General features: G+C 46.6%; 1 protein-coding gene across 4 annotated transcripts in view; it reads left to right on the top strand.

The window, feature by feature from the left end:
• Window positions 1–3,607: 3,607 nt before the first annotated feature.
• LOC100998964 (core histone macro-H2A.1) overlaps window positions 3,608–24,149 on the top strand; it is a 66,163-nt gene continuing 45,621 nt past the window's right edge. For all 4 annotated transcript variants that reach the window (XM_009209114.4, XM_009209113.4, XM_003900118.5 and 1 more), the window contains exons 1-2: window positions 3,608–4,611; window positions 14,561–14,765. In XM_009209114.4, the coding sequence (XP_009207378.1) occupies window positions 14,594–14,765 (172 nt within the window). In that variant the 5' untranslated portion in view covers window positions 3,608–4,611; window positions 14,561–14,593. The remainder of the gene's footprint in view (window positions 4,612–14,560; window positions 14,766–24,149) is intronic.

The following is a 24,149-nucleotide window of genomic DNA, read 5'->3' as shown; positions in this document are numbered from 1 at the left end:
ACAGCCTGAACGAAGACAAAATAAGGAGTTGTTTAAATTAACGATGGCCAAGCTTGTGGATATTGTGAAGCAGTGGTTCTCAAAATGTAGTCTGCAGACCACCAAAGGTCACTGAGACCCTTCCTGGAGGTACAAAAAGTCACAAGTATTCTCATGTTAACATTAAGACATTATTTGGCTTTTCCCTGTGTTGATCTTTGCACTAATGGTGTAAGAACAATAGTGGATAAAACTGCTGGTGACTTACCACAAATCAGCAATGGCATCATCCCGCACTGATCATCATTTTATTATTTATTATCAAGCACTCGCAGCCAAAAAAAGAGCCAGTTTAACTTAAGAATGTCCTGATGAAACAGTAAAATGTATTAATTGTATTAAATCTGACCCTTTAGAACACATTTTAAAATATTCCATGTGACCAAATGGGAAGTATGCATAAAGCACTTCCGTTAGGATGGTCACCTTGGGGAGAAGCACGTGTGCGATTGAGCTGTGAGTTAAACTAGCTGCTTTTCTCATGGAACACCATTTTTTCTTGAAACAAGGACTGACAGCAGGGCTGCATTACACTTTCATGGCCCTAGGCACTTTTACCTTCATGAGTCCCTTCTTCTATAAAACAATAGAAAAAAATATTTTACAACTGTGTTTGTAGAAAGACAAATATATTAATGTTATATATTAAAATATTTTCTTCAATATAAAAGAACTAACCTTCATTTTCTTCTGATTTTAAAAGAAATTAAGACATTTTTGTGGACCCATAAAGTCCTGGGGGCCTGAGTACTGTTTCTAATGGAGAAGCTACACCTGACAAACTACGGGTATTCAGAATTGGCTGAATGCTCCACGAGGCACAGTTTTAATATACGATATTAATGTATTTGTCTTTATACCAGTGCAGTTGTCTTTTTAGTAGAGGAAGGGGCCCATGGAGGCAAAAATGCTTATGGTCCATGAAAGTCATAATGTGGTTCTCTGTTTGTGGTAGACATTTTCTTGAAAATGAATGAAATGAACCTGTCACTTGTAGGAAAATCGCTGTGACATTATGTTGTCAGTGATAAACTTGAGCTTTCAAGAAGAAATTACAATTTTGGGAAACTCGTATCTGCCACTATGAGCTTGACAACTTCCCAATACTCGAAAACCTTCAGATGAGATCAGAGGTGCTATTAATAGATGTGATTTTTCTAATATTGTACAATGAAATGTGTTTACATTTGTAAGATCCATATAAATCAGTGAACTGCTATTTCCCAAATGACCACCAATGTATGATTTTACCAAATCATGCATAGCTAAAGGACCCAGTCAAGATATAAAATAGGCCAAAGGATTTTAATGTATTAACTGAGTTCAAAAATTTATCGATTTTTTTTTTCAGGTTCTACATTGCGCTTAACCTTTACGAAACGACTCCTTCTTGCATTTTGGTGTAGTATGAAAGAAGAACATCTGTAATTGTCTGAAAAGGCGATTAAAATCCTCTATTCTGGCCGGGCGCGGTGGCTCAAGCCTGTAATCCCAGCACTTTGGGAGGCTGAGACGGGCGGATCACGAAGTCAGGAGATCGAGACCATCCTGGCTAACCCGGTGAAATCCCGTCTCTACTAAAAAATACAAAAAACTAGCCGGGCGAGGTGGTGGGCGCCTGTAGTCCCAGCTACTCGGGAGGCTGAGGCAGGAGAATGCTGTAAACCCGGGAGGCGGAGCTTGCAGTGAGCTGAGATCCAGCCACTGCACTCCAGCCTGGGCGACAGAGCGAGACTCCGTCTCAAAAAAAAAAAAAAAAAAAAAAATTCTTCTATTCTTTCCCATATACATATCTACATAAGGCTGAATTTTCTTCACATACTTCAAACAAAACAACATATAGTGACCGACTGAATGTAGGAGGAGGCATGAAGCCAGCCTCCTATTACACCAGACGTTCAAGAACCATGCAACTCTGTAAAACAATGTCACTCTTCCCACTAATTATTTTTGTTTGGAAAATATAATTATTTTCCTAAAATACATTATTTATGTAATATAACTTCTTTTCATGCTAACATTTAAAAAATAAATTAATAAACATTTACTTTTTCTCAGTTTTTATTTCTAATAAAGCAAATATTGATAGATGTAACCTATAAGACAAAAGCTCTTCAGGGTTCTCAAAAATTTTTAAGAGGGTCGTGGGAAACCCAAACAGTTCCAGTAATGTTATTGTAGAATAACTACCCAGTAAAATGTTCATAAGGAACCATTAAGTTTAAAATGCAGGTGCAATCACTAAATGGAGTAGAAACTCTATATGTTTAACATTAAGTGGATATAGATAAAAAGGCTGCAATGGGAGCAGCCTGTTCTCTCCTAGCAATGAACGTAGAGTGAGTTTTATTTTTTGAGCATTTTTATTTTTCATGTTTTCAGAGTGAGCATAGCTTTATTTTCTAATTGGAAAAAATAACCTTTAAAAGAAGAAGTAATAGCAGCAGCAGCAGTTGGTACACCTCTCTGAGCCAGATTAGGGGAGGAGACAGGTCACTGAAGTGGAAGAACAGGACACACAAAGCGCAGGAAGAGAGAAGGGAGAGAAGGTGGAGGTTTCTGGAGAAGGATGAGGTCAGAGCTGCTGCACTGAACAGCTCCAGAGGACAAAGGTCCTAGAGTGTTCTATGAGAAAGGCACGCTGTGGAGGGGCACGGAGGTGGGGCCGGCCCCAGATCAGCTCTTGGAGGACTGTAGACTTTAATTTCACCTGGTGGTCCCCGCAGAACGGAGAATCCTTGCCCAAAGACACAGAGAAGGATGGAACAACAAGGTGTGGTGTGCGGGAGGGTGTCTGCACCTTTCCTGACATCCCTTCCTTGGGAAATCCTCATACATCCATAACGCTTTGTTTTGGGACCAGAAGCATCATAAGCATCATTTTTCCAGCTTCATCTCCTGTTACTTTCCCCTTCACCCATTCTTCCAACCTCACACTCGCTGTGTCTCGACTATTTCGGACACGCTCCTAGCCTTTGCACTTGCTATTCCTCATGCTTGGGGCAGTTCTTCCCCAGACATCCACATGGCTTGCTCCCTCAATTTCTTCAGGCCTTTGCTTTAAATGTTACATTCTCAGAGAGGCCTTCTCTTATATTTGAGCCTCACTCTTATCTCACACTTCCTATTCCCCTTCTCCGCCTTATTTTGCTCCACCGCATGGAGACCCTCTGACACATTCTCCCGTTTGTCTTTCCTTCCCCCACTAGAATGCAAACCCCAGGGGGGCAGAGACTTCTGCCTGTTCTCTTGGCTGTTTCATATCCAGCACCCAAATTGCTGCATGACACAAAATACGTTCTCAGTACTTAATTGAATTAACGAATGCATAAATGGCAGGTATTGGACATCGTTTTGCAAACTCTTACAGTAACGAGTAAAGCATTCCGGTGAGGTGGAGGTTACTGCCGCTGCGATTCCCGCGCAGCCTGAGGACTGGGGTTGGGGGTGGGGTCTCTAATTACCTGCATAATCCCCAGTGGCGGCACTTTAAACTTCACATCAACCCTGAGGGATGTGTATTATTATCCAAATTTAGTTCACAGCTGGATGGAGAAGTGGCTTCCCGCTCCACACTTTGGAGGGAGGGGAGTAGAGGGAAGGCCCCCATTTAAGTACCCGGGATGGGGCACCAATGCCTTCAGGCGATAAACCAATTTAGGAAGACGTGGAGGGCTTTGTGGCGGGCCCTCCTCTTTCGGCCTGTCCGCAGTTTTTAAAAAACGCGTGTGATGATAAGGAATCACTGTTTATATTAGTAATTCCCAACTTGGGTCCGAAAGTGAACTTTTGCTGAAGCCAAGTAGCTAACCGCTTCCACGTGCAAGGCAGGATCCAGCCTTGGGGTGAGGGGATTAGCTGAAGGACCCCAGGGAAGCTGGGTGCGCAGTAATTGACCTTGGGGCAGACAAGGGCTTAGGGGTGGCCTGTATCTAAAGACAGCGAGGCCTCTGAGGCGGGGGGTGGGGGAGTTGGCATTGGCTAGGGAGGGAAGAGCGATCGCTGGTAACAGCCATTGTGCCTTCCCACTAGGTTAGTGAGAAGGTTCCTAAGGATGCCATGGCGACGACAGTCCCGTGCTCAGAGCCAGGCACACAGTAGGCGCTCACTCGAGATGCAGAGGCTGGGACGCGCCCTGAGGAAGCGCCTCTCCGGCGGTCCTGGCCCTTCCCAAGGACTGGGTTCTGGGCGACGCCGGGGTCACGGGTCGGACCTCGCGTCCGGGGCGCGGGCTGGTCCCTGGGCGCAGAGCGACCGGCGTCAGCTGGCAGGGCGCGGGCCCGGGGTCAAGGCCGGGGCGCTAGGCGGCGCGGGCGCGGAGGCCGGACGCTCGGGGCAGCGAAGGGATGTGACGAGCGGCGCGCTGTGCATTGTGGGAAGCCGGCCGCGAGGACTGGTTCCAGTTCACTCGGCAGCGGCGCCGGGCGGAGGGGGAGAGCGCGGGCCGCGCGGGCGGGAAGCAAAGAGGCGGGCGGGCCAGCGAGGAGCGCGGAGAGAAAAGGCGCGAGCGGCCAGGAGGGCTCAGGCCGAGACATCTTTCAGCTGCCGCCGCCGCCGCCACCGAGCCGCCGCGTAAGTGCCGCGCGGGCCCCTTGCCGCACTCCCTGTCCCCGCCGCTCGGGTCCGGCCGCGGGTGCCGGGGAGCGGCCCGGCCTGGCGCGCACCGGTGTGGTGCTCGGCCGGGCTCGGGCCGCCGGGTTCGGTGTGGCCCACGCCGGGTCCTCGCGCGTGCACGACGCCCTCCCAGGCCCTGTCGGGCCGCGCGGGATTCCCTTTGGTTTTGTTCAAGAAACAAACCCGGAAACCAACTTCTCTTCGAAATGCATCCCCTGCCCGCTCCTGTGCGCTTTTGTGGGAAAAAGGCAGTGCTGGCGCCTCCCCTGGTGACCCTTCCTGGGGCGGGCTCACCGGCCAGGCCTGAGGCCGCAGGAGGCCCCGCGGCGCTGGCTGGGCAGCCTGGGCCTGGGCGCCCGGGAGCTGCTGTGAGCGGAGTTGTACTTGGTGAGGCCCCCGCCGGCCCGCGAGTTGCCGGCCCCGGCACAATAAGTCGGACCCGAGCCCCGGGGGACCGAGGTGTAGGCGTCTGGCTCGCTATCTGCAGGGAGGGGAGGGCGGGGGCTACTCGCGGGACTGAAGCCGGGCTGGAGCTGGGAACCGGGTCGGGGAGTGGTCCAAGGGTGCGCTGGAGAGGGGCCACGGGAACCCCCGCTGCTCCCGATTGTCTTGGTATCAACCTTTTGTTTGCTTTGTGGTAGGAAGGGTTTGCTTTTTTTTTTTTTTTTTTTTAAAAGGTAACTCCGGAAGGCTGTGGGCTTCCCCGGGTGGAGAAGGCCAGCAGGAAAGAGCCTCGCTGGGGGTGGGGTGGAGTGGGGAGGTGAGTGCGCAGGATGCTGCTGGCAGTGTCACCTGACAACAGGTGTGCGACATGGCGCTCCCCACCCCCACTCCTGCAGGGGCCACAGATCACTCAAGCAGCTGGTCAGTACATTGCTTGAAAGGTTCTTTTAGACAAGATGTTAGGGGAAATGTTTCTGAGTTTCAAAGTGAGAGACTTCTGTACAAACAACTGATACAAACCTTGAATTCAACAATTACAGTGACTATAAAGGCCTTGTAAGATTTTAATGACCCAGTAAACAGCACATAAGAATAGACAATTAGAGGGGGCACTTCCCTCTTTTCTTCCACCTTTGTGGTTTGAGGTTTTACCGTTTAAGTGGGGGGTGAGGGAAGTGCTTTGTTCCAAAGCTCCCTGCTCCGGAGAGTCGGCATTTTTTAACAGTCTTAGGTTTGAATGGGAGACTCCGAGTTGTAAATTAGGTGGAATTCACCTACTGCAGGCCACCTTTAGGCTACTAGCCTGCTGTCAGAGGTGTTAACTCTGAAATGGACACCTCACGCCTGCAACTGAAATTAATATCCCTTGTACACATTTAACTAGAGTTGGGCAGCAGCATCTCAGTCTTGCACAAGAGACTCTCCGATGAGGATGAGTATGTTTTTAAACTTATTTTTTCTTAAACACAACAACAAAACTCTTGAAAGACTTCAAATTCTTCCCCCTTCTAGTTTTACAAGGAGAAATAAATCTTTCCAGTCTGTTCTTTGGTTTTGATCTGTTACCATTGTCAATGCTGATCCCTAGATGAGGCCTTAAGAGGGTTGTGTCAATGAAAATTGTTTGAGGCAGGCCTTTAGAAGGAGGCACAATTTAACTCACATTTTATTAAACTTTGAGGATTTTCTGGAACTTCACATGTGACATTCTAATATACAACCATGCCACTGGTTTAGTTTTTACCAAATGGGCCAGTGTCAGGGAGTGGCACATCTCCATCTGCTGTTTCTTCTGGTCCCTGAGAGAGGAGAACTTGAGGAGCGTCTCGCATTCCTTCCCCATTGAGAACCTCAGAGTGCATGTGTTCTGGGACCTGCCTTCAGAGCTAATGCGGCCCCAAGTCACCTAAAGGAGGTTTATTTAAATAAAAGCATAAACTGAAAACCTCAAGCTGAAGAACCCAACAAGACTCTATATGTGGTGTTCATCAGAATTGCAACAGCCTCTGGTTCTTATTCGAGTGTCCCCAAGGATTTGTGACAGGCTTTTCAGAGCCCCACTCCTAGAACATGGGCTGGGAAGGGGCAGGAGTGAGTGGGGCCCACATCTGTGGGTCCTTCCCACATTCTGTAGGTTTAGAGTTATGTTGGGCCCTGCCTCAGCACTTACAAGTGAGCCTGAGTGAGTCAACTCTTCATTCCAAAGAGTTGTATAGCTTGTTTGCTTGGACCAAACCTGTCAGGTCAGTGTCTCAGAGTCTTTCCATAAAGATTTCCTGAGAATCAGCTCCTGTTCAGGCACTGGGGACACAGCTGTGATTAAGAAATGCCTAGCCCCTACCCTGGGGGAGCTGACATTGGGAGAAGGCAGGCAAGTAGCTGTTGTAAAGTCAGTGCAGAAGGCGCCAAGTAGCCCCCGGCAGGGGCAGTAACCTGGCCAGGAGTGAGCCCTTATCTGGCATGGAAAGGTCAAGTTGGTTGGGCCAAGGAGGGCAGATAGGGACAGGTGTTTGAGGCCTAGGGAACCACATGTGTGCATCTTAGAAGAAAAGAACAGAGGTTATGTGGGGAACTGCCAGAGGCTTGGGATGGCTGAGTCCTGGTGCGTAGTCAGGTGAGGCTTCAGGGAGGGACAAACAGGACAAATCACAAAGGATTCTGGTCAGACCCACACTTTATCCTAAAAGCAACTGAAAGGTTCTGAGCAGGAGAGAGACAGGATCAGGTGTTCTTTTTATTCTTATTGGGAACACGTCTACTCAAAAAATAATGAGTGGATTCTACGTACTAAGCCTCATCAGAGTCCTGTTCTCTGAAGCCCACACTTTAACTTTTCTCTAAATGACCTTCCATTAGACTGGTTATCTTAGAGTTTGGTACAACCTTTAAAAGAGAGAGGAGTATGTAGGAAAGTTTTTTTGTAAAGCAGGCAGGCGATAACTTGCTGTTAAAATGTAACAAGCTGCACAGTTCCTTCAGTGCATCTGGGGAAACAGATCACAGAATGGTTTTGCAGTGGTGAAATTTCAGCCCCCGACTAGCTTCCCCAAAACTGTTTCTTGCTTGTGGTGAATGACACTTGTGTTTGTGTTTTTTCTTCCTGCCACTGAAAACATAACAGGAGTAAGACACATCTGCTGGAACAAAATGCATGGTTTACGATTTATTTACCATCTCGGTTGGTCTGTCCCTTCTGTTTGCAATCCCATAGTTCACTGAGAGTGGACTGTAGGTTCTTTAATCATCTGGCTCACTTTTTGATATGGTGTTTTATGAATGGAGAGAGATATTTTTCCTGATTGGCTAGCATACAAGAACAGGTCTCTGATCCAAGCCAATCAGAGTGCAGCTTGTGAACCCCAGCTCTGTGAGCAATGGTTGTCTAGTATATCCACATGCCTCTGGGGACATGACAGCGGGTGACACTGTGAATCATTTGGTGTGATAGAAGAGGGAAGAGAATGCCGTAAACAGGATTAGTGTCCTGTCCTTCAGAATTAAGTGTCTCAGGTTTGCCTTTGTGATTGGAGTTGATGGGAAGGTGACAAATGCATGTGGATATGTGGGCATTTATCCAGCTGCCAGAATGGATGGGATGGTTATTCCTCATCAGCAGTTATTTAAGTACTGATAGCTCAGACTCCTCTATCCTCAGGGGCTGGAGATAGGGCTCTTTGACTAGCAACTCCCCAGCAGTTCTAATCAATATGACATGGGATCAATAGGCATGTATTCATTGCTTAGATAATAAAAGACTTCATGATTGACTATTCCAGTGGCTTCATGAGTGTCCTGATTGTTTAAGGGGTTTCTGTGCTGTAGCTTTAACAGGAGTCAATCTCTTACAGATGTGAGGAAGGTATTTTCCTGCAGTCTATGGTACTGAGCCAGAAGCAGGAGGAGAGGTCACTGGAACCATAGAACTGTCACAGAGTCATAAGGCGTCTGTGTGGCTTATGCCCAGCTATCAGGGCAGTTGGAGTGTTCCTTTCCTGAGAATCCCCAAGGTAGCTCTACAAGCTCCCTGAATTTTGAGTGTCTGGGCTCCTATGGGGATTTTGCCAGGTGTATGTACATGAATGGTCCAAGAGAAGGTCTCTGGTGTCCCACCGGCCATAGCTCCCTGTCCTGTGGCCTTTGGAAATGCTGCCCTCTCCTTTCTCCCCATCCACTGTCAGTGCCAACTAATCAGCTACCTCGTAGCCGGCATTCGAGTGTTTACCAGGTGCCAGGCAGGGTGGTGGGTGCTTGGAGATACAGTAGTGAGTAGAGCAAATTGGTTCATTTCATCAAGACAGACAGGTAAACAGGCAATGATGATACCATGTACTGAGTTCTAAGAATGGGATAGCTGGTTTCAGAATTTATGTGTAAGTGGGATCTAGAGTGACTGGCAATCATGATGGAAGGAAGGGTTGGAAACTGCATTTGCAGAGTACTGTACATAAGACTAAGAAAAATAATTGAGTATATTAAAGAATAGGGGCAGGCTGAGGGAGATTGTAAGGCACTTTTAGCTAGGCCCTGGGTCTGCAGCTGACACATCCATTGAGGGTACTGGGAGGGAGAGATTTATCCTGGTGGTTCTCTGGTTGTTGCAAATAGAGAGATATGTTGGAGGTCAACAGGGCCTGTGCACAAGATTGGAGTCTGGACATGCAACTTCCCCAAACTAGACTGTGACTGACAGAAGGCATGGCCCTGGCAGGAATGCAGAAGAGGGAGCACGTTGATGGATCATTGCCAGAGAAGGCATTGGGACCACTAGGCAGGATTACTCCAGACAGAGGGGTAGAGAGTCCAGACTGAGCATCCTGGGTGTGCTGAAGGTGCCAGTGGGAGTGGAGGTGGTCTGCAGTACAGGGAGCAGCCTGTTAGGATGCCTGCTGGGGAGGGATAGGAGGGTGTGGCAGGGCCTCCATGGCACTTTGGTTCCTTGCCCCTACTGCCCCTCCTAGTGGTGCACAGCTTGTTCTCATGTCCACCTTATTCATGTGGTCTACATAGCCAGCCTTCTAATTAGTCCTGTGTGCCAAGAACAGACTGTGTTGCTCCAGTCGCATCTCGATTGCTGAGGGGCCTGCGGTCAGATTCTCTTGCTTCTCACTCTAGCCTGACTCATCTCTCCGTATAGCTCCTCTACAAAAGTTTGTCTTTGGGTAGGCTTTGAGGTTTTATGAACAAGGTTAATGTTTATTGTGATTGATATATAATTGGAGGAGTTGCAGAGATAAAGACCACAGAGATCCCTTCAGGATCAATCACAGAACCTTCATTTTCTAGGCTGATAACAGCCAAAAGGGCAATCAAGCTAACATGCAATGATGAACAGACACAGTTGCCTGAGGACCTATCATTGTCTTCAAAGCATGCAGAACCATGAGTGAAGGCTCCTGGTTTACTGAAGGACGGAAGAACACATCTTTGTCAGTTTGACCGAATAGTATAACTGTTCTCCCGTGACCAGCTTCACTGCCCTGCAGAGACGCTGAGTCCTTGGGAAGCTGCTTTGTCTATGATGTAGGGCTGTCTGTTTCTCAAACAAGGCTGGATGCAGAACATGGGTCAAACAGGGCCCAATAGGTTTTGGCTGGTAACTCATTCTGGGGTTAGGGTCAGCATTCAGATTGGTTTGTCATGTGACAGAGACTGGCTGTTTCCTCCTTTCTCCTGAGTAAATAGCCAGAGTACATTTCCCAACCTCTCTTGCAATTAGTTGTGGGCACATGACTAAGTTCTAGTTGATGGATCATAGTCAGAAGTGATGTGCCCCACTCTCAGGCCTGGCCCCTTAAAACCCTCATAGGTTATGATCCATGGTCTTTTTCTTTCCGTGGCAAACCTGGGAATCACGCATTGAAGATACGAGAGTCATAAGATGGGAGGCATCTGGATCCATGAATCGCTAGGTGGAGAAGAAACACCAGCCAATCATGAAAACCCATTTTGGATTTTTCAGGAGTGAGAAATAAGTTGTAGAGACTTACTGTTACAGAAGCTAGCAGTATCTTCAGTGAAATGTCCAAGATCTGTTCTGCAAGAAGATGGCCTTTTTTCATCTTATACACATTGTTGTTTTTGTTAACTACTGAGAACTTGCCCAGTGAGTGAGTGTCAGGCCCTTACATGGATGCTTTGATTCACTTCTGCCATCAACCCTTTGAGGCCCTTACTAGCATCATCTCCACTTGAAAGATAAGAAAATAGGTTCAGAGGGGTTAAATCACTTGCTCAAAAATGCACAGCCAGTAAGTGGCAGAGCCATGGTTATAATCAGGTCAGTCTGGCTTTGGACTTCTAGTTATTAATCATAATGCTCAATTGCCATTAGCCTCACAGTCACTCTCCCCGTCATGGGTGCCTGACTGGAGCGGCCCACACCTGCATAAACCTCTGAAGAGCAGGATGGACCTGGCACATTCATGGGTTTACCTGGAGACTGCACAACTGTGAGTTGATTTTCAAAAGGGTGTTTGGAAACCACCACACGTTGCTGGATGTCATAAGGCTTCATGGCTTAGTCAGAATTCTTTCATAGCTGTGGCTGCAGCTTGGGGAACTATAGTTAGAAGTGCAGAAAGAATATGGGGAGGGGTAAAGTACAGAATCTCTGCAAGACAACCCCGTTGTTGGGGAGACAGACTTGAGGCTGCTTTATTGGACAGGAGCCTGATTCAGAATGAGAAGTGAAGATGTTCTTCTGCCAGCAGGGTGGCACTGGAGGAGCTGTGATATTTCAGACCTTTCTTGGGATGAGTTGACTACAGTGCCTCACATCAAGTGGCTTGCAGTTCAGTCAAGTTGGAGAGGCATGTGCTGGGATATATATACTATGGGAACATGGAACAGTGAGCAGTTCCAGGCTGTGGTCATGTCCACAAAGCCTCCATGGCAGAGGGAGGCTGTGAGTGTCAGTTCAGCAAGTTGACAAGAGGACAAAGGGCATTCCAGACAGGAGAACTGCATGTTCAGAGACATCCTTAACACAGTGTGACAGGCTCAAGAAGTCAGGGGTGGCCATGTGAACCAGGGCAGGGGTGACAGGAAGCAGTGCCACCAAAAGTAGCTGAAGGATGCTGTTTGTGGCTAGCTCAGAAGCTCAGGCTGATGGGGAATCATCAGAGTAGGCAGAGCTGCTTCTGGTGTCCACGGATTAAGACTGGTGCAGTGAGAATAGGTCAGAAGTAAAGAGGCTGAACCAGCGCAGGGAGGGTGATGAGAAGAGGCCTGAGACGTTCTGCAGGCGGTTCAGCAGAGCTTGGCTAATGCTTGGGTGCTGTGGGGTGGGCCGAGAAGTCGGGGCCAGGTTGACTGCTGTTTGGCTAGCTTGGTGCATGACAATGACACTGATGAGGCTGAGAGACCCAGAAGAGTTCAAGGCACCCGTGGGACTTGTAAGTAGGCCCTTGCCATCAGCAGTCAGAACAGAGCTCTGAGGCTCAGCAGCCAGGTGTCGCACTGGCATAGAGACCTGAGAGGCTCTGGCATAGAGACCTGAGAGACGCTGGCATGTTGATGTAAAGACTCCGCTAGAGTCAGAGGAGAGAAAGACAAAGAGCACCACTTTTAAGGAGTCTGTGTCTAGGACCTGCCAGGTCTCTGAGTGCTAACGGCTCCTCTCTGGAGGAGAACACTATCCAGTTCCCACATAGGCAGCCCCAGACTTGCCCAGCAGGTTAGCTGAGAAACAAAGCTGAAGTCTGTGCTCTAGTAGGAAAGGGGCTGAGCTGCTGTTAATCATCACTGACCACAGGCCTCCCCTCCTGAAAGAGGGGAGACATTCCGATTTAAAAGCTCTTAGTCCAAAGGCATCGGGTTGTTGGTCTGTGAAACACATTTGTAGTAAAGCAAAAGACTGCTAGGAAACCCAGTGACAGCCTTGCCTGAACACACAGTCACACACACATATACACATATCGTTTCCTGTTCAGAGTAAGCACAGGCACCTTTTTGCAGGGAATGTTTTAAAATGAAGTTCATCACAGCAAGGAGGAGATCTAACTAATTGTTTCAGAAAAACCCAGACCCTCCTGGGTCTCTCTAGCCCTCAGTGAGCAGTTAAGACTGGGTACCCCTTGACAGGGCGCTCATGTCAGAGGCCTTTACTCTTCTAACATCACTCCAGAGCCAGGGCCTCTGCCATCTTACCTCTCTTGGGCCTGTCTACACAGTAGCCCCAGAGTGCCCAGAATTCTGTCTGCTGCCCTCACAGCCATCTCTGTTAGGCAGATGATTTGAGATGCACCTGGGGTCAGAGAGGTGTTAAGTGTGGACCATGGCATGTCCTGACAATGTCCCTAGTATAGGTTGAGCATCAGAGTGACAGGAACTCCTGTCCCTGTGGCCTCCAGTGGTCACTGCATTGACTGCTGGTGCTGGAAGGCCCCAAACACCATGGAGCCTGACCTCAGTTTATCAGCACATGGGAGACCTGCCCAATTGGTTCAGTGAGCAAACATGTTCATAGGAAAGACTTTAGGGGGCCCCAGAACAGGCCAAGGCCCCTCATATCCACTCTCCCAGCACCCTGCACTCTCCCTTTGAAGCATACGTCACATTAATCTTTTAAATTACCAGGGGGTTATTTATTGAGTTTTCTGTCACCAGTTCCACAGGGACCACATCTGCCTAGCATCGTCCCTGAAGTGAATGCGTAAATGAACAGGATGCTCTGAGTAAACATTCAAGACCTTGGGTAGTGCTGCAGTAGGAATACAGTTAGGGGCACCCCTCCACCCGCCTGCAGTCTGATGGTAGAATGGGCACATGTACATCAATGCTGTGACGTGCAACACATGGGGCCCTGAGGATGAAACAGCCAGATTCCAACATTTGTGGGCTGGCAGAAGACAGAGGCAAGTGTAAGAGATAATGGAGGTCCCAGCCAAAGGGAACAGCCACTGCCCAGGCAGGGAGAAAAGAAGTGGAAGGGTATTTGGGGGGAAACCTGTGTGGCTCCCTGTGTCCTAGTTTAGACCACAAGTGGCCCAAGGCAAAGCTGAACAGGTGTGCCAGGCCTAGATTTCTAGGGCATTACATGGGAGGCCAAGAGTCATGGTTCTATCTTGAGAATTGTCGCAGCCACAGAAAGCTTTCAGGCCATGGCCGGGGCATGTTCAGATATGTGTGTACCCAGATTGCCCCACCCATGGGGTAGAGGGTGGATTAGAGAGGGGGCTCTGGTAGGGAGACCTTCTCAGGAGACGTTTGTGACCACTTGATTAAAATAGTGATGACCAGGATCCCATCACTGGAGGTGGAGAGAAAGAACCCCCCAAGAGGTGTAGAGGAGGCTTTTCCTTTGGACTGGGTGACTGGATGGGGATTGGGAACAAGGAAGGAAAAACACCTCTCTCTCTTCTGTAAAGATTGGCCCATCCGGTGGACTGGAAGTGCTCAGAGGGCCTCTTACTGCAACCTGGCTATACACTGTACTGACTCCTGTAAGCTGTTCTTGCCTCTTACAGATAAAGAATCATAAGATAGAGATACTGCTTTCATCAGAGAATCTAGGTATCTGCCTTTACATCATCTTTTTAGGGAAAGGTGTCATAGCTATTTTTTCTTTTATGAAGCCTTCAGTAAATTTATCAGCCCCAGTCTCAAGTGTATGAAAATGCAATTATTAAACAAGTGTATAGAATGTGGCCAAGAAATCCCATTTTCATTTTCATCATGTGGCATAATGGCAAGGCACTTAAGAGCAGTCATTGTCAGTGTAACATTTAAATGGAAGTGGCCAATAAAATCGATGTCATGGTATAAATTGTGCAAAGCCAAGCCTTTCTTTTCAGGGATCAAACTGCTCCAGCAGAGTGCATCACCTGGACTCAGAGGGCTCCGCAGCTACAGACAGTGGCATCTGCATGCAGGCCCAGTGCCTTCCAGGGGACCGGAGTGTACCTGGAAAGGGGACATGTGCTGTCCCCAGCCACCCTGACCGGTGTGCCTCTTGCCTTCACAGTGTGCTCACTGATCAGCCTCCAGGGCCACCGCCATGTCGAGCCGCGGTGGGAAGAAGAAGTCCACCAAGACTTCCCGGTCTGCCAAAGCAGGAGTCATCTTTCCTGTGGGGCGGATGCTGCGATACATCAAGAAAGGCCACCCCAAGTACAGGATTGGAGTGGGGGCACCCGTGTACATGGCCGCCGTCCTGGAATACCTGACAGGTGAGTGTACCTCAGTCAACCCAGACACCACTGGCTCAGATACAGAAGTTCTCATAGTTCTCAAAAGACCACGTTTATTTCTTTTATTTTGAAACAGCTCAAACCTACAGAAAAGTTACAAGAAGAGTACAAGAAACATTTTCACCTAGATCTAGTTGTTAACGTCTTGCCTCATCTGCCTTATCTCCCCTCACTGTGTGTGTGCATGCAAGCATATATGTGGATATTTCTGTATTTATTTTTGGCTGTTACGTAGTCCATTTTGAAATTTCCTCAGTTGTCCCAATAATGTACTTTATAATTTTGTTTGGTTTTCTTTCCTGGTCCAGGATCCATTTCAGAATTATATATTGCATTTGACTGCCAGTTTGTTAGTCTTACTTAATTTTGAACAGTTCGCCAGCTTTTAAAAAATCTTTCATGACATTGATACTTTTGAAGAGTCCAGGCTAGTTGTTTGGCAGAATGTCCTCCAATCTGGGTTGGTTTTAGGATTAGATTCAGGATGAGCATTTTCTTAGGAGAATGGCATCAGAGATGCTGCATCCTTCTCTGTGCATCACGTTGGGAGGCACCTGACTTGGTTTGTCCCATCACTGGAGATGTTCTGCTTGCTTATTCAGTTAAGGTGGTATCTGTTGGATTTCTGCACATCCTGTACCACGGTATTTCACCCAGTGGCTTCAGCAACCCTTGATGATTTTACCTGAATTTTTTATTACAGTGGTGGTTATAAAACAGTGGGTTGTTTCTTCATTTCTTGGTGGTTATAAAATAGTGATTTTAAAAATTTCTTTTATTTCTGCATTTCTTAGTTGGCATTCTTTTGTAATAAAACCTTTCCCTGTGCCCTTCCTCTTTTTTTTGAAGTATCAATGTTGGTTTACAGATTTTTTAAAATTTAGTAAGTTATATTCATTTCCTTACTTTAATGCTCACATTACCTCAAATTTGATCTTCAGGCTGGTTCTGATATCCTTTTGCCATGTCTCCATCAATTTCTGTACATTTTCTTGCCCTTCTAACACAATAAGATATTCCAACCTTACCCTGGACTTCCCTTGCCCCAGTCTGGGACTCAGCCTTCTCTCCAAGGGGTCCTTTGTCCTGTTCACAGATACAGTCTTATTTGTGGCTTCATAGCAATTGTGCAAAGCCAGCTGGGAAGGGAGGGAGACTACCCCCATTTTTAGTGATGAGAAAGCCAGGCCTCAAAGCATAAAGGATTTGTCTGGGGTTGTATATGGCCTGCAAGGGATTGAGAAGGGACCCCAATCCTGCTGTCCTGTCGTAGTGCTTTTACTATGTATTGCCTGAGACACGATCAGGTGGGTCTGTAGGTGCCAGGAAAGAGTACTCTGATTCTTGCAGCCACCTCTGCTACAGCCAGAAAGGGGCAACTCCGCAAGATGGGGTACCTCTCCCAAAGTGATACAGCCAGGCAGCGGAAGAGCTGGGTTGCTTCCTGCACTCCCTGCTCTCTCAGTAAGACAAGGCCAAGGGTTTCCCCATAGCAAACACAGTCATCAGGAAGGTAAAGTTTTTGTGTTCTGTTGAAAGCATCTGGCCATGAAAAGTAATAGTGTTAGATTTAAGTATTTGTACATATTTTGGGACTTTTGACTTTCTGCTTAGCAAGGACTCTTATAGGTGGCAGGCCTGGTAATGTGAACTAAGCACGATTCTTCTGTGTAGATGAGGAAACAAGCCCAGAACTTAGGTGACACACCCAGGAAAGCTATATATATGTTTGGCAGTCAGCCAGGGAGACCGGGAGAAGTTACTAGATAGGAAACAGAAGACATTTTAGTTCTTGCCTAGTTAGTGTACATGCTGTGTGACCTAGAGGGAGTTACCTAACCTTTCTGGACCCCAATTTCCTTACAACTCAAATGGAGTCAACTGTCCCTACTCCAACTCCAGGCTGTTGTGAAGGCCAAAGGGGCTGTGCGCATAATGGGAAAGCTAATGTGCTATACAAACCCAGGCAGCCCCTGGCTCCCAAATGCCATGATGCCCATTCCTGGGATGTTAACAGAGACTATCATTAGGTCAAGTACAACCTCAGTGTCATTTCTTCCATCTAGCTTTCCCTTCTTTTTTGAAGGGCATGAGAAGGGAGTATCATTGCTTTGTCATATCTCAGGCAACTACTACCTGTGCTGCACAGAAATCTGTTTTCCTGGTCTGGGCATAGCTGGTTCTGAATCTGAGCCCAGTGCTCCTGAGGTGGATGTCAGCGGTCCATTCTCATGGGGGCTAGAGACCTTGACTCAGTGTCTCACACATCCATCCTCCCTATCCCCAGCTATTGTGGGTGTATAGGAGAGGTCACAGCAGGGCATGGGACTGGCCAGGACAGCCCATCACTATCACTGGAAAAGTAGCTCAGAGCAGATCCTTACTCTGGCATCAGCCACATCAACTCTTGTATATTAAATAATAATATGTATTTTTAAATTTTATGAAGACCTTCCTCAGATTCCAGTTGGCTGAATCTGAGGCATTTCCTCTGCCTGCATGTGGCACTGAGTCATTGGCATGATCATACCTGCCCCCAACATGGAGCCAGGCCCAACTGACCTCAGGAGGATGTCCTGAGCAGTCAGAGCTGTGCCCAGTCACTGCTGTGGTCACTTATGTCCTGTTTTGTGATGGGAGAGGAGCCAGACTCTGGGGCCATGTCTACTGAGGATGCTGCTCTGTTCCACCCCTCAGAACAGTGCCACACACCCACACTGACTGTCCTCAGAAGGTGGCCAGCCCTTAGCCTATTGGGTGGGGATGTGGGAGCACATGGATGTTAGACCTTCTGGGTATCCACCCACTTAGAACTTTGTTTTTTGGCCCTTGAGTGAGAAGGAAGTGTGTCCAGGCCCTCTTTCTGTTCTCCTCTTCACTTTTGTTTCCCTAAAGGCCTTTTTCTCATTCACTCCACATGTTGTCTGCCAGGCATCGTGCTAGGCTCTGTGTGAGAGTGCAGGAGTGATCAGGGCAGAGTGGCCTCTGCTTCATGGAGCTCACACTCTTGTCTGAAAAAGAGACAGCCAGCCAACCTAGACAGTTTAGAGACTGAAAGTGTTGCAAGGAGTGAAAGTAGGCCAAATGAGGGACCAGGCTGCTTGGGAGCTTGGAGATGAGCTGGCCGGGGAAGGCTTCTCTGAGGAGGAGAAATCAGCTGAGCCCTGGAGAGGTGCCAGCCAGCCCCGCAAGAACTGGGAGAGGGGCTCTGCCAACCACTTATCTATCTTGATGTGCCTGCTGGGTGCAGGCCAGCTCCTTCCAGAACATGGGGAAGCTACAGAGAGAGGGAGAAACTGGAGTACCAGCCTTCACGCAGCTTAGGGTCTGGTCAAGGATGTGACCCCGACGTGGTGTTCCAACACTAGGCAGACATCTGAGGGAAGTCCCACTCACTCAAGCTCTCCTTGCTGAGAGCTGTAATGTCCCTTACACAGCTACAGACCAACCCATCCCCATCCCCAAAGGGCTTCCTGCCCAGAAACAGGTATAGACAAGAGAAAGGCTATGGTGATGCAGGACAACCCATGCTGCAAAGGGGGAAACAGGACCGCAAGTGGGTGTCAGGAAATGCTTTCTGGAGAATGTTTATTAACCAGTTACCAGAGCTGTCCTGCTTGTTTAGGTGTCATTGAAGTCCCTAAGAAGGGATTGTTTTCTTCTCTGCATGGCCTAGACTCTTACAGGTGGCATCAACAATTGCAGGCATGGTGATGGGGTGTGCCACATGGAGGCCCATTTGAAGTAGCTGGGCCAGGCCCCCTGCCTTCCAAAGGCCCCTGTGGGAGAGATGGGAGGGATCTGGATGCCCAGGGATTACTAAGAGGACTGCTGAGCTGCAGTGCCAACCTAGGACTAGGTGCTTCTGAAGCAGGGAACTAGCATCTCCTTGGTGACCAGCTCTGGGGACTACTTGGGGTCCACTGTGTTCTACAGCTGTGTGGTTTAGAGTCTGGGCATTGGTGCCAGAGTTGCCACTTCTTACTTGTGGCTTAGGCAAGTCACTCACATCTCCATGCTATGGTTTTATACTCTGTAAAATGAGGATCACAGTAGCTGTCTCATCAGGTTCTTATGAGGCTGATGTGAGAGCATGCATGTGATGTCCTTATTTCATGCCTGGACATTGTAAGTGCCCAGATGTTAACTATTAACTTTAGGGTTAAAGTATGAGAGAGGAAGGGAGTCTCCAGTAATCTTGTTCCTTTTTCTGTCTTTTGTCAATGACCAGAGCCTTCACACTCCTCCAGCAGGCACCCAGCATCCTCCGATAGCAGATGCCCCAATTTGAAGCTACCTGTGGGTACTTGGCCAATCCTTGTGCAGTTTATGGAGCCAGCTCCTGACCTGGGGAAGAAGCAGGGTCACATGAGTGATCTTTAGCCATTTTACAGACTGGATGAGGCCCAGCCGTTGGACTTGACTACATCATGAAATAAAACCCCAAGGAAACGGGATGTTGTTAGAAATACACTTTGCCATCTGGTTTTGGCTAACAAAGTGATGGTCCTCATCCCAAGTTTCAGCTTGTTTGACTTCCAGTCTCTAACTCAGATCAGATGTTGCATATCCCCTTGGTGGTAGTCATAGGGCCACAACCCATCCCTGCCTCCATCTCCTAGAGGTGGGTAGAGAGAGTCTGTTCCTGTCAGCAGCACATCCTGTTACACTGATACTCATTTCAGCCAGCATCCATCTCACTTGGCATTTCTGATGTGGGAAGCAATCCTACAAGCTTGGAAGATTGAGGTAGGCAGAGCCTGCAGTTGGCTCTGTCACTTACCTTGAAAATAAGTCCCAAACCTCTTTACCACCTTCCTATCCGGGACACTCAAATGTGTCCCGGACTCAGACAGCTAAAAGCAGAGCAGGAAGAAGAGGACAGTCAGGCTTGGCTCTATGATGCTCCAAGGTTCTAGGAGCTCCCACATCCTTGCTTGTTTGCATGAGTGCACCTCCCTTAGACTAACTGACACTTCAGGCCAGAACCCAGCTAATGCTTGCTAGTACCTTCTTGGACACTCATGCTGCACTGGGTCTTATGTTACAGCATTTGCTGTGTTCTGCAAAGCCCTTCCCTCACCCTGTTTTCCTAAAATTAAAACACACACACACACCACACACCACACCACACAGGAAAGGAAAGATTAAGAATTTTAAGGAGTCAAGGGGTTACAACTAGAGAAAAAACACTGAAATTGAAACTCCAGTGGGTACTCAGTGTGCAGGGTATATTTAAGTGCATGTTCCCTTTTCTGGTTATGTGAGTAATTTGAAAATTAAGAAACTAAACTCATTCATAATCCCACTACCCAGATACAGCAGCTGACATTTAATGTCTTTTGTGTATGTGTAAAGGACAGCCTTTAGTCTAATTATTTGTTTTTATTAACATATGCTATTGATGACCTTCATTGACGGCCAGTCACAGAAACATCACAGTGCATACTCTTACAAAGCAAATTGTGAAGTACTTTAGGAGGTGTTCACCACATAATCTAAGTTGCCAATCCTCCTTCAGTCTCCCCTGGGAATAGATGATTCCATGGTGGATAAACATTCACTGAGCATTTGAAAAAGAATCAGTTCAATACTATGTGTCTTTGACATTTCCCTGATGATGTGGTATTATATGGCCAGCAAGTTAACCGATCCAAGTGGGTCAGGCCTCAGGGTTTGAGGCTAGAGCCTGGAAGCCACCAGGAGGTGGAATTCCACCTTCTCTGTCTTACCCAAGATGTGAAGGTGCAGCATAGCTTGATAACATGCTTCTCCCAGGGCATGTGAATCCAGCTGTAGAGCTCATAAACAGTTTTTATCTGGTTCTTCATGGTCCTTCTAAAGAGTCCACGAAGTTGTTGAGGAGAGTGTAAACATGATCTGAGCCTACTTTGTGAAGCAATGGGCCCATTTTCCCCTGCTCTCCCAAGGCCAGCAGTCAGACTGTAATACTTGGATCTGAGAGGGGAAAGACCTTATTGCTTCTTCATACAAATATTTTCTTCCACTCTATGGCTTGCCTTCTCATTCCCCTAACAATGTCCTTTACAGAGTAGAAATACTTGATTTTCATAAAGACCAGCTTAGTAATTATTTATGGTATAGATTGTACCCTTGGTGTTGTGTCCAGGAAGTTACTGCCAAACCCAAAGTCACCTAGATTTTCTCCTATGTTATCTTCTAGGATTTTTATGGGTTTGCCTTCTACATTTAGGTCTATGATCCAATTTGAGTTAATTTTTGTAAAGCATGTAAAGCTTGTGTCTAGACTTGGCTTTTTTGCATGTGGATGTCTAGTCTAGTTGTTCTAGCACCATTTGTTGAAAATCTCATTGCTATCTCGAAGATAAGCCATGTTGCCTGGAAATCTTCAAAAGTCAAAGGAATCTCACTGCTGTCTCATGATATCACTTTGAAGGGCAAAATGCAACTGTTATTTCTACCATCAGGGTCTACAGATGGGTAGTCAAGTTCCATATGAAGGGCTCTGCTTTTGCTTGGGCCAACGGACAAACACACAGCATGACAAAACCTGATGACAAATCCCATGACAAAAAGGGATATGCATTGCCCTTCCGGCTCTTTTGCATATCCAATTATCTTCCCAGGAGATAATCCATGTTACTAGTTCTTACATATGTTACATGTCTCTTAAAAGATGATCTTTTTCCTTTTTATTTAAAAATAAATCTAGAAAATAAAATGCAAAAATACAGGAAATGAAAAGGATAATGGGCACATGTAGTATGCAGAGGCTGCCCTTAATCCCTTAACACCCCTGTTTCTGGAATCAGGCAACGAAAAAGGTGTGAACAAAATTAAGTGTGCCTTCTTTTCATCTAGACCTTCCATTTGGGATCTATTTACTTCTTACTGAAGTACATCCTTTAGAATTTTATTTAGTGAGGGTCTTTTGGTGATAAGTGTCATCTACTTCTGTTTTTGAACATGCCTGTCGCATCTATAAAGTTTTCAGCCATCATTTCTTCAAACAGTTTCTCTATACTAGTCACTTCTTACGGAACACAAATTAAACCTATGTTAGTATTTTACTCTGTCTTCTGTATCTGTTAATCTCAGTCATGTTTTTAATTCATGTCTTTCTGGACTACTTTCTGGATAATTACTTTTCATCTGTCTTCTAGAACTATCTTCATTTTTACTAACTCTTTCTCCAGCCGTATCTGATCTGCTCTATTAAACAGATTGAGGCACTGAATTTTAAATTTCAGTCATGATATTTTCATTTATAGAAGTCCTATTTCATTCTTTTTTGAATCTACTTGACTTTTTTTTTTTTTTTGAAATAGGATCTCACTCTGTTGCCCAGGCTGGAGTGCAGTGGCATGAACATGGCTCACTGCAGCCTCTGTCTTCTGGGCTCAAGTGAGCCTCCCACCTCAGCCTCCTGAGTAGCTGAGACCATAGGTGCATGCCAGTGTGCTTGGCTAATGATTGGGCATTCTTTATCATCTTTTTTCTCTTCATTTTAAGTTTTACTTAAATATATTTCACATGATTATTTTATATTCATTATTTAAATAATTCTAATATATGGAATCTTTGCATCTATTTCTGCTGGATTTTGAATCATTGTTAGGAAAGCTTGCCTCCTTCCAAAGCTGTAAAGACTTTTCTTCATGCTTTTGCTCAATGTTTTTATGGTTTTTCACATTTATACTTTGACTTATTTGGAATTTACCATGTTGTATGGTGGGAGATAGGGATCAAGTTAATTTTACTTCACATGGTTATCCAGTTATCCAAACACAATTGAATATTTCATCTTTTTCCTGGTAATCTGAGATGCCACCTTTATCAGACATGAAATTTCTAGATATAATTAGGGCTATTTCTGGATGTTTATTTTCTGCTTTATTTATCTGTCTTGTTTATATACTTATTTCCCATATCCGTTAGGTCTTTGTCTTTTTACTTTTGTTGAACTTATTTTCTCTAATAAGTAATAACACCAATGATAAATTCACTCGCTATCAAAGGATATACAGTGAGACATGCATTGCCCTTCCGGCTCTTTTGCATATCCAATTATCTTCCCAGGAGATAATCCATGTTACTAGTTCTTACATATGTTACATGTCTCTTAAAAGATGATCTTTTTCCTTTTTATTTAAAAATAAATCTAGAAAATAAAATGCAAAAATACAGGAAATGAAAAGGATAATGGGCACATGTAGTATGCAGAGGCTGTCTTATTTATATTTGGGCCAAGATCTTGGGAGAATATGAGATCTTTGATCTGCCCTTAATCCCTTAACACCCCTAGACCCCCTCAGCTAACTCAAGGCTGACATGGGACTGTGAGTTGAGGCCTGCCTGGATCTTGGGCCATCCTGGGGCTGTGTTCCCTGGGATGATAGCTTTATAGTTCATGCTGCCTGCTACGGAACCCAGGTGTATGTTCTAAAACATGAAACTAGGCCTGGGCCTTGGAGAACCTCCCTTCACTGCCATCCTTAATCACCACTGACCACTGCAGTGCTTAGTTCACTTGTTTAGTAATTTATTTGGAATGACTGATTTGTGAAAGAGTTAGGTGCAAAGTCCCAAGCTGGGTGCTGGGGTCAAAAGAATCATGGTTGATTTCCACAGATTTATAGGGTGCCTGTGACGTGCCTCACATCAGAGCCACATTAGTGACCCCAGGCCTTCCCCACCCCTCCCTCACCTTTGTAGACAGCTCCCAGGACAAGGCCAGATACTCTGCAGCTACATGGTAAATAGTTTTTTATTGAAAGCTAAGAAGACTAGTTAGAGGAATGATGAGTTTCACGGGGAGGGAGTATTGGTAATGTCAGATGCTACCAGGAAATTGATGAGGATGAGAATTAAACTAGACTCCTGTATTTTTAAATGAAGCATGATTAGGATTAACACGGGGGCAGAGTGGGCCACACCTGTGTGAGGGGAGGTACGCAGCGGGTCAGCTGTTGCTGGCAAACAGGAGGGAGTTAGAAATGTAGCAAGGGCTGATCCTCATGTCTGCCCAAAAAAGCCATGGAGGAGGTCTCGGCAATACCTTGAAAAGCAGAGGAAGTCAGGAGCTGCCCAGCTGATTAGAGATAGCAGTGTCCCAGGAGTGGGACCCAGCATCCCAGGCATCTTCCATGGATGACCATCAGGACGGGCTTCTAAAAGAACTATTAACACTTTCTCACTGAAAGGAGAAGGAAGTAGGTAAGAATTCTGCAAATGTCTTCTCTCCCACTGTCTTCCTGTTAAAATATCAGCAACCGATAGAACATATTTACAGTGTTTTTGCTTGCTTTCTCCTGCCTGAAGGCTTCTATGTCTAGTCAAGTCAACCCAGAGTAAAATCTCCTGAAAGCAAAGAGCCACTCC

This window comes from Papio anubis, chromosome 5 (genome assembly GCF_008728515.1).
Source record: "Papio anubis isolate 15944 chromosome 5, Panubis1.0, whole genome shotgun sequence".
Classification (NCBI taxonomy): domain Eukaryota; kingdom Metazoa; phylum Chordata; class Mammalia; order Primates; family Cercopithecidae; genus Papio; species Papio anubis.
The sequence above is the reverse complement of the archived record's forward strand: the minus strand, read 5'-3'. Positions and strand labels throughout refer to the sequence as shown.